Here is a 10,732-nt window from a genome sequence, read left to right on the forward strand (position 1 = left end):
TACATATGGTAACGTACCATCATTTAAATACTAGTGAGGACTTGTGACAAGAGTAAGAGTGTGAAACGTAATGAAAATATTTACCTATCAGAAATTAAAAGTTTATCAACATTTAGAAAAAAGACGACCATGCAAGCATTGCTAACATTGCAACTAGTTAGGGAAAACAAAGTAAAACTCTAAGTTACTACCCAGGAACAGGGATTCATTTCTCAAATGAATATATTGGAATTTGAATATAATTTCTGTACAGACTGGTAATTATCCACAGGACTGCCTACTGACTTCAGTGGTGACCTAGACATGAAGTTCAGTTACAAGAGATAACCATGTCACTGAGACACCATTTCCTCAACTTCCTTTATAACTTTATTTCCTTTACTGTATAAAAGTACCTAGGGAACCAGAATCAAGTCTCCCCTGACAGTCAAAAGCGAAGAGATTCAAAAACAGTTGAGTAACTTGAGAGTCTTCATCCCATTTGCCATTAAGCTTAAGTCTTACTGACTTTCACTGAGAGAGGCAGGCACTGGTGAGCCTTGGATTCAGCATCACCTCCTCATTGCATATTTGAGTGCTTTTTGGGCTGGTTCTCAACTCTTGCAGCACTTCCGAGTACTACCCAGAGCGGTAGATACTTCATTGCCCTGCGCTGGGACATACCGTACTGCGGGACTAGCAGCGCGAGTGGAACATCGTATACAACAGACACTCCAAACATTGCGGCAGACGAAATAGCATTACCAGAGCTGACACTTGGCCAAGACAGAGTACATCATAGGAAAACATTAAAATCTCTTCACTGGGTGGGGGTGGCGGGGACGGGACAAAACCACTTTTCTTTGTTTGTCTTTCATCTTTGACAGGAAATACAAAGCCGTTACTCCTCCATTACAGCGACGGCCACTCCAGGCATTCCAGAAATAGGCAGAGCAAGTTTTCCCACAGGAAAGCAAGGAAAACAGCTGATCTGTTTTCCTAGTGCTCCTGAAATATAGGCGAGCTATATAGCAGCTTTTAAATTAAAGCTGGCTGTACATCCTCAGAGCAGAGGAGACCTGATAAGTAGAGACTTTATCTTACTACATTAAGGCAAAGTCTGCAGTTTACCTGGAAAGCCTGATAGCCAACAATTGGCATGTCAAGAATGGAAAACAACAGATGCTCTGAGCATCAGTGGGAGCTGCAGGACTCTGAAGAAGGTGACTGGCAACTCAGTAGGGGAGGGAGATAAAGGAGTAAATAATTTCACACAAGTTCTTTATGTCACTGCTATGGATGCTGATTGGATAATAATAATAGGAGCCTTCCAAAGAGCCTTGGAGTCCCCTGAAAGCTGAGGAGGAATCAAGCAGCTTAAGAATGGGAATAAACTGAAGAAGTGGTGGAGAGAAAAAAAAAAAAAAAAAAAGATAAACAAAATGTTTGTTCAGGAAATGAAATGCTCACAGCAAACATGGAAGACAAAAAAGTTAACCATTTCTATTCAGTTGTTTCCAGCAGCTTTAAAAGCCTCATTGTAGCCACATCTCCACTTGAAAAGAGAATTTCTAAACCAAGAAATTCAGGAGGCCATTTTCCAGGCAGATGGAATAGGAGAAGCAAGATGTGAAAGTTCTAGAGCACAAGTCTTACGAGGTGCGGCTGAGGGAACTGGGGTTGTTTAGTCTGGAGAAAAGGAGGCTCAGGGGAGACCTTATAACTCCCTACAACTACCTGAAAGGAGGTTGTAGCGGGGTGGGTGTCAGTCTCTTCTCCCCAGTAACAAATGATAGGACGAGAGGAAACAGCCTCAAGTTGTGCCAGGGGAGGTTTAGATTGGATATCAGGAAAAATTTCTTCACCAAAAGGGTTACCAAGCATTGGAACAGTCTGCCCAAGGAAATGGCGGAATCACCATCCTTGGAGGTATTTAAAAGCTGTGTAGATGTGGTGCTTAGGGACATGGTTTAGTGGTGGACTTGGCAGTGCTAGGTTAATGGTTGGACTCTATGATCTTAAAGGTCCTTTCCAACCAAACCAATTCTATGATTCTATAAGTTGAAATAATTCAATCTGTTGATCTAACACAACAACAATAAAACCCACCACTCTGCTGGTCAGAAAATGTTTTATAACAATCTAATTTCACAGCCTTTACCTTTTTCCTGAACAGAGCAGTGGGAAAGTGACCTCCAGAATCCTGGTTAAAGCCAGGATGTTGTTCTCCACAGTGTAATTCACCTTGTTAAAAATTTCAAATACCACCAAGGTCAAGGCAACAGGCACAGCTTCTTCATGAAGCTCAGAGCTTCCGTAATAATTAATTTACAGACAAAGACTTTGCTAGGGTTAAGCGACTTATCAGTGCCATGTCCCACCCCACCCTCTGTTTATCTAATCAGTTTACACTCCAAGACCTGGGAGAAGAATTGTCTCTGGTCTTCTATATGTAAAAATTGTGACACGACAAAACCTGAATCTCCACTGAGGTTTGCAAATACTACATAATATGGATGAATGTGTTTCAGTATGAATTTAACTGCATGCAGCTATGTTAAAATGATTTAACATTAGGAGCAATTTTCTTGCATTTTGGGAACTATATGCAGCGTATAGAAAAAGATTAATATCCATACAAAGACTTAAAATTAAGTATTTTTTGGTGCTTAGAAAACTGGAACAACATAAGACTGCAGTCCAAACAGCCTCCTCAGTTCAGTGAGGTTGATCCTCACTTTGGGAGGATAAATTCTAAAGGGGGAAAGACAATTCATTTTCCATGCATTTACCTAGTAAGAACTAGCCTCAAAAATAGGTCTTTTTATATATGTCATTGAACACGCATCAAATGGGAGCAACACTCTTAGCTGCTCTGAAGATGAAAATTACAAATAGAGGAATAAATCACCAGTTACTATATTGTATGGATGATTCAGTGCCCATTCCATCCACTATAAGGCTGAAAAAGGGAAAGCACAGATGTGAAAATACATGCATCCAGCAGTGTCTGTGGATGTACGTACCAGACTTTTGGGGCCCTGGTCGGGTAACCTAAATTCCAGTAAAGTCTCTGTTTCTCCTGTTCCCCAGTGCCTGGCTCTGGGCCTTCGGATGCTCCCAGCTAACAGGAAAAGAGTCTCAGGGCGTCGGCTACACCCTCCCATAAATGCTGGCAGCACTGGAGTTTTTACAAATTCCAAGTAAAGCAGCAATCCAAAACTTTGCAAGAACACATACTACAGATCTCGTCTGTCTGTTTCATGAGGAAGGAGGAATCAAAGTCTGTAAGAAAATGCTACTTAGGGGCAAGGAAGGAGGATACCATGAGCTGGAACTCAGGAATTCAAGTCAATTCCTATCATCTTGCCACCACAGCCCTTATCTGCAAAGATGCCATGAGCTAACTCAGATAACTCATTGTTTTCATGTAATTTAAGTATCCAAAGACACCTAAAGACCTTGCAGATATGGTGCCAGATCTCTCTACAGCTTGCTTTCTTCATCACAGCCTCCAAATAATAAAATGGAATAAGAACATTTCTTTCCTCTCACCTTTAACCTGCTCTTCAAATTGTACCCCTTCACCAAAACCACTTCCCATCTCAGCTGGAGACACCAAGAAACCACAAATTACAAATACCCAACTGTCATCAATGTAGCACATACAACTGAAAAAAGTCATTCAAAACGTTAACAACTGAGTTAAAAACACAGCCAGGCAGTAGTGACACCTACTCAGGAGAGCAAAATGAGCTGGATTTGGCACCGACTCAGGAGAGCAAAATGAACTGGATTTGGCCACTGCCAAATCACAACATTTGAGCACAACCGATGCTTCCAGGACCAGGCCACGGAAGTAGAACTAATCTAATCCAGCATCTCCCAGCTCTAATCCTAATTCCACTCTTCACATCTCAGTGAAAGAAGCAGAAATAATTCAGTATCTGATAAAGCTGTTTAAGCATGGCAAAACTCTTATCTAGTTAACTTGAGCAATACGACGTTTCATCTCAGATTTGCCTTGAAATATCCCAGTAAGGATCGCAACACTCATGTAATTCACAATGCTCACATCAAAAGAGAAGGAAAAAAAGGCATTTGGACTAAAGAAACTCCCACTGACTTGGCAATAGCATTTGTCTTACCCATACAGGGAAGTGACCTGGAATTCTAGTTCTGTGTTAATACAGTCTAGAATGAAAAATGATTTGCACAAGGGGATGTTCTTCAGCGCCTGTTGTGATTGCACTCTAGGTACAAACGTTAACAGCTGGCAGAGAGCAGCTGGCAGAGAAGGTTACAGTGGGAAGACCCCCTCCGGCATGGCGCGTAGTGGCGACGGAGCATTATTTTTGCAAGGCACTCGAAAGCTAACAGTAGAAGAGGCTTCACACAGTCTGTCTACATCCACACTGCAAGCACCAGAGTCCATCACATCTGGATATTCTGTCCAGTTCAGCCACTGACCCTATTGTGTGATTTCAGGCCAGTAGCTTCTCCTCTCTGGCCATGGAAAATGGATGAGGCCAAACCTGATAAAAAAAGGAGTGGAGAAGCCACCTGCCAAGGTAAGTGTGGCTGGTTTGGCTCTAGGGACAGAGGTGACAGCACTGGGGAGCAGAGCCAAGTTGTAGCAGATGCTTTGGACTGGCAGGTCACAAACAGTGAGATCACAGGAGACATCTGCCACCAGCTCAACCAAGCCACCCCCAGAATAAACCCTGGGTGACCTTTCAGCATCACACAAAACTGCTGCAGCAGAAGCAGGAACACAATCTGAATCTCAAGGGTAGCCTTTCTGTTGCCCTGCAGACAAGATTGTCCCATCTCTTCCTGAAGAACCTCTAACCTAAGTCACTATCACCATCGAACCCTTTCGGTGGGAGTCCTGACAGTCAAAAGCCCACTGCCCCCTACAAGCATACTCACTCCCCAGAGGAGGTCCACCCCAGGCAACAAATGAAGCAGAAGTGTCAGATAAACATACAGCGCTTGGGATTTGTGGTTGTATGGAGCTTGTAAGGCAGATGAAAAGATCCAGCTCTGCCTTTAATCAACTGCAATAATTTTAAATAAAATAATCCTAAAGGTATTATTGCATGTCATTTATTTCACTAATAACAAACAGCAATTAACAACATTTTTGCCTAAATAATTTAAGCGGCACTAGGCCCTAAAAAAAACCTAGGCAACCTCTAAAAACAATTAGGGTGCAATAACATTAACCACCTCAGAGGATGACAAGCCATTATATTGTAGGTAAATTAGACACGTTAGCCATTAGTGACTCTAATGACAGTCTCATTCCTATTCTGACCACTTTGTAGTTCAAGATCAAGCAGTTTACCATCTGACTGACAGTTATTCAGCATTTGTCAGAGAGGAGATCTTTCCAAAGCAGACAGTTTGACTACCCTCAGCCACTAGTGTCTTGAAATTTAAAGGATGCTAATAGCGACAGTTTGCTAGTAGGCTGTGCTGAACTCCGAATGCCCAGGATTTGAGGACTTTAAAGGAAGCTACGTTCAACTGAGGAAAGGATTCAGACCAAGAGCTCTTTTAATAACCTCAGTTTTATCTTCAGGCTTTTCAGGATCTGCCCTTCCATCTAAGAACCCAGGCAGCTCTTGCACAGCCACCCACTGCACTGCTGGCAGTGGGATTCAGCGCACCCATCACACCAGGATTACTCACGGAAGCCGTGCATGCAGAGTCACGGCTGAGCACGCTTTAAACACAGATTCACACTGGAGTCAAAGGCTTAATCCTGCTCATTTTGTTACTCCCACAAACTGTCCTTACCCACAGCTACAGTAAGTAAGGCAACACACACCTCAAAAGCAGCAATCCGTGGCTATTTACACAGGTATTTATATTTGAAAACCGATTCTGCAAAGCCATATTCAAACACAAAACCCTCATGGAAACCATCCCACAAGCACCAGGACAGTTTGGGTTCTTGCATAAGCAAGAGTTTACATGGGTCAGATCTTTACACGAGGTTTCTGGCTGTACAGAGAGGAGAAGGAAGGAGCAGTGGAGATTGAGGAGTTACTGGCACTGGGCTGCCAGGGTTCAACCCAAATTACACCAGACGTTTTCACTGACCTTGCCAAGTTACTTACTGAAGTTGTCTTTGATCCAGGTACAGAAGGCAAAGGGGGAATAGCACTTCTGAGGTTTGAAAAGTATGTTTTGAACAAGTTAATTACTCAGGGACAATATTCTACTCAACAATAGGAGTCCAGTGAGTTTGCAGGAGGAGAAAGATACAAAGCCATCAGATGTTTTCTCTGCGTAGCAAGAACCCGTCTATTCAAACACCCGTACAGCACCACAAATGCCGCCGTATTACACAAAACAGTAATGTGAAAGTTTGCACTTTCTCATATAGATTTTTACCACAGATAAATTCAAATTTATTCTTCAAAACTGAGTAAAACCAAAATTATTTGGTAACCAAAATGTGGCAGGAGGCCTAGGGAGAATGGCAATTAATGTCATTCTTAAATAACACTATATTAATAATATATTAAAACCCACTTAATATTAGGCTATTACGGAAAGCCGTATTTCTTCAAAGTCCACACACAAGATTTCTGTGGAGCTCTATACCTCCTTCCCAACTAAAATAGGGACTCGCATTCATAGGCAGTTTCCAGCAGAAACCGAAACTTGAAGCTTTTACAGTGCTCTTGCATAGAGACAGCAGGACCGCAGAAAAGAGCAGGACATTGCTTCTGTTAATCACTTCACAATATACAGCAGCTTACTTGACCCAGACTGCAATTTCATAACCTTCTACCAATATTAAGAGAAGCAAATTTACGCAGCAAAAATAGAGTTCTACATCACAATTATTTGAATAGTATGGTGTACTCACTACATATCTCCAGTGTAATTTCCTCTTAAAAACTTTAGTTTTTGAAGCAGATAGATTGATTTAAAGCTCATTGTATTTAGGGCTGCAGCATCTCATCAAGAGACACAGACAAGAAACAATAGCTTGTTTTATTGCAAGAGACACTCTTCAATAGCATCTCTGAGATAATCACTATGCTTAGGGAGTGGAAAAGCATATGGGCAAATGGAGTAGTTAATGAGCCACACAGAGTTTTTGTTACTCAACCATGTGGTGAAAATGGTCTAAAAACTGTTTTTTAAACTGAAGCTGCAGCAGTGTTATCAATCTTCAAACAACATTTGGTTTACAAACATGAAAAATAATACATCAAACTCTTCCCTACATCACCTACCAGCGTAATTTTTTAAAAATCTGGATTCATCTACACCCAAAAATGGGAATCTGTGCCACAAAAGGATTAATATGAATTAGTATCTGAGAAGATCAACCTAGTTTATAATGTTAGTTAGTGTTTTAGTGAAAGGATCCTGCATCTGTACCTTATTGCTATCTCTGTATTAAAGGGAGGGCTTCTTCCAGGACTACCCAATGAGATGATATTAACAAATGCCTGCTTATCACCTCTCATTTCTTATATTTCCTGCAAGCTTCAGGGGCTAAAGGAAGAATGTGCTTTTGACGAACTGTAAAGTTTCTGTTATCCCAGCAGTCAAGATACTAAGCAATCACTTGAAGCGATCACTTGCCAGCTCCAGTTCATGACAAACACAAGTTGAGTTGCATTGAAAAAATACTGAAGAACATAAAGTAAAGCTGTACACCACTTTGGAAAAAAAAAAAAAAAAAAGGAAAAGAAGTCTCTTGGAATTTGGATCTGATTCATTCTAGCATTTACTAAAAAAAAAAGAGGGCCTTTTTGCAGGCAGTTTGATTACCACTCACTCTGGTCTTTCATTTGCTACTTAGAGTATAGGGAGAAAACCCAGGTTCCCTCCAGGAAAGCGAGGGAAACCAGCCTCTCTTCCAATTGTCTGTATTTTACCCAGACATGAGAAATTTTCGAGGGGATGTAAATCACTGCACACGTTTTTAAGCCAGTGTCATTCAAAAAAAATCCTCCCCACTGCAGGGACCTGGTTCTCCACTGCTATCAGATGTGGCACCCTGACTGCAACATTCTTCCTCTCCTGTGCAGCTGGGGAAGGTGAAAAGGGCTCCAAGGATTATCGCCATTTCCCAGCACCGTCAAAAGAACAGAAAAGAAAAAAGGTGCCTTCTCACATGCTTTCTGTAATAAACTGCAGAGACTCAAGGACCAGCGCAGAGCTTCCAAAGTGTTCCTCGGAGCGAGGATGCTGACACCGATGAACATCACACGCAAACCTTCCCTTACTCATCCCAAGGAGATCCCCAAGCTCAGCTCTCCCCGGCAGCACGCAGGCAGTCACCATCAGCAAGCGCAGGGAGGCTCCGAGCCCCTTTGCTTTGTTAGCAGCCAGAGGGGCTGCCGGTGCAGCTGATACCCAGGCAGCGAGAAGCATCCTATTGTGCAGCCAACACCGCAAGCCTCAGAAACCTCAGCCCTCCTAGGAAAGGCATCCGAGACGGGCTTATTTCCCTGCGAGGAGAAATAAGCCTCCATCCCCCGCGCCGAGCCCCTTCACCTCCCCGCAGCAAACAGAGCCACCTAAAAAGTTTTGCTGGGCAAGCGGGGCCCAGCCTGCCCCTCGCCCGCTGGGAAAAAACGAAGGGTCGGGTAGGAAAAAATAAAAGTTTGGGGCTTGGCGGGGTGGGGAGGGCGCCCGGCTGGGCTCCAGCCGCCCGCTGCTCCGGGCGGCCGCTCACCCCCGCCGCCCGTCCCCGGCTGCCCTTGGGCCGCGCACGGCGCTACCTGAACAGGGCGACCGCAGTCTGGTTCCTCCTCCACGCCTTGCCCTGCTGCAGCAGCACCCCCTGCACGATCTCCTTCTCGTCGGGCAGCCGGTAGACGGGGAAGACGTAGAGCCAGCAGAGGACGAAGACGCCCAGGGCGCTGGCCCCCACGGGCAGGCGGGTGCGCGGCCACTTCCACGCCAGCCCCGCCATCCTCCTCCCGCAGCGCCGCCGCGCCGCCGGGCCGCGCTCCGGCATCAGGCCCGCGCCATGCGGCGCCCCGCGGGCGGGGGGCCCGCCTCAGCCCCGCCGCCGCCCGCGCCCTAAGCCCGGCGGCCCGCCTGCCGCCCGCCGCCCGCCGCCATCGCCGCCCAGCCGGCCGGGGGGGAGCCGGGCCCCGCGGGCGACGGGTCTCCTGCCGGGGCTGCTGCCGCTGCGCCGCGGCTGGCTCCTCTCTCGGCGGTGGCGGCTGCCGCCCGTCCTCACAGTCATTTGGTCCCTCGCTTTCCCCGCCAGACGATGCTCCGCCGCTCCCCGCCCTCACTCCCTCCCTCCGCCTCCCGCAGAGCCCCCTCTCTCTCTCTCCTTCGCTGGGACAGCCCCTGCGGACAGCTCCGGTAAATGTCCACCCCGCCGCGGGGTGCCCCGGCCCCCGCCACCCGCCCCCCAGCCGCCGGGGGAAGAAGGCGAGCAGCGGCCGGAGAGCCGGCTGCTGCGGGGCTCCGCTCCGCCGGTGCGGCCCCGCGCCCCGGGGCCTCCCCCCGCCTCTCCCGCTTGACCCGCGGGCACCGGCCGAGCCGGAGCGGAGGGAAGGAGGAAGGTCCCGCTCCGGGCTCGCCGCTGCAGGCAGCGCTGCCGGCGCCCACGCACCCTCCCGGCGCCTCGCTTTCTCCTCCGGCAGCCGCGGGCCCCGGCGGCAGCCGCGCCGCTCTCCAGCGCGCCCTGGCGGACACCGTCCCCTCGCCCGGCGGCGGCGGCGGTGACCACGGCCGCCTCCCTCCCTCCCTGCCTCCTTCCCTGCCTCCCCGCACCGTCCCCGCTCCGCGTCTCCCTGCGGGGCGTGCGGGAGCGCTTCGCGCCTGACGGGTCCCCCGCGGTCAGACCCGGGTTCAAGTCAGGAGCCTGTGAGCCGGGATCACCCTGCCCGCTCGGTCAAAGTACACCCTATAAAGCTAGTTTCGGATTAGTTTAGCAAACTCGGGGGTACGGCAAACCTAAAAGAGCGTGCTCCAGCCAGCAGCACCATTACCAAAGCAGCAGCTCTATGTCAGTGTGTACCCACCGGCTTGGTTGGGTCTTTGAAGAAAATACACAGGTTATACCCTCGGGTGGGATGTGGGCAGTTGATGGGGCGTCCCAGCCTGGCTGGGGTTATCACCGAAATGCCTGGTGCATGGGAGAGTGGGCAGAGCGGCAATGGGGTCACTTGCCACTGGGGCAAGCCAAGAAGCAGCAGCATGATGCTGCAGCATGATGAGTTCCCCGGATGGGATTCACCCCAGAGTAATGAAGGAACTGGCAAACGAACTTGCCAAACCACTCTCTATTATCTACCGGCAGTCCTGGTTAACTGGAGAAGTTCCAGCTGACTGGAAATTAGCAAACGTAACGCCCATTTACAAGAAGGGTCGGAAGGACGATCCAGGGAACTATAGGCCTGTCAGCCTGACCTCGGTGCCAGGCAAGGTGATGGAACAGATCATCCTGAGTGCCATTACACGGCACATGCAGGACAATCGGGGCATCGGGGCCAGTCAACATGGATTCATGAAAGGCAGGTCCTGCTCGACCAACCTGGTCTCCTTCTATGACCAAGTGACCCGCTTAGTAGATGAGGGCAGGGCTGTGGATGTAGTCTATCTAGGCTTCAGTAAGGCATTCGACACTGTCTCTCACAGCATCTTCCTAGACAAACTGGCTGCCCGGGGCTTGGATGGGTGGACTCTTAAATGGGTTAAAAACTGGCTGGATGGCCGAGCCCAGAGAGTGGTGGTGAATGGGGCAAAGTCCAAC

At 47.7% G+C, this 10,732-nt stretch overlaps 1 protein-coding gene across 1 annotated transcript in view; it reads right to left on the reverse strand.

Annotated features, from left to right (window-relative positions):
• The window catches only part of ST8SIA1 (ST8 alpha-N-acetyl-neuraminide alpha-2,8-sialyltransferase 1), a 133,194-nt gene extending 124,217 nt beyond the window's left edge, over positions 1-8,977 (reverse strand). The window contains exon 1 of the mRNA XM_068402080.1: positions 8,739-8,977. Coding sequence (XP_068258181.1) covers positions 8,739-8,977 — 239 coding nt within the window. The remainder of the gene's footprint in view (positions 1-8,738) is intronic.
• Between the last annotated feature and the right edge of the window lie 1,755 nt (positions 8,978-10,732).

Source organism: Nyctibius grandis, chromosome 5 (genome assembly GCF_013368605.1).
Source record: "Nyctibius grandis isolate bNycGra1 chromosome 5, bNycGra1.pri, whole genome shotgun sequence".
NCBI lineage: Eukaryota > Metazoa > Chordata > Aves > Nyctibiiformes > Nyctibiidae > Nyctibius > Nyctibius grandis.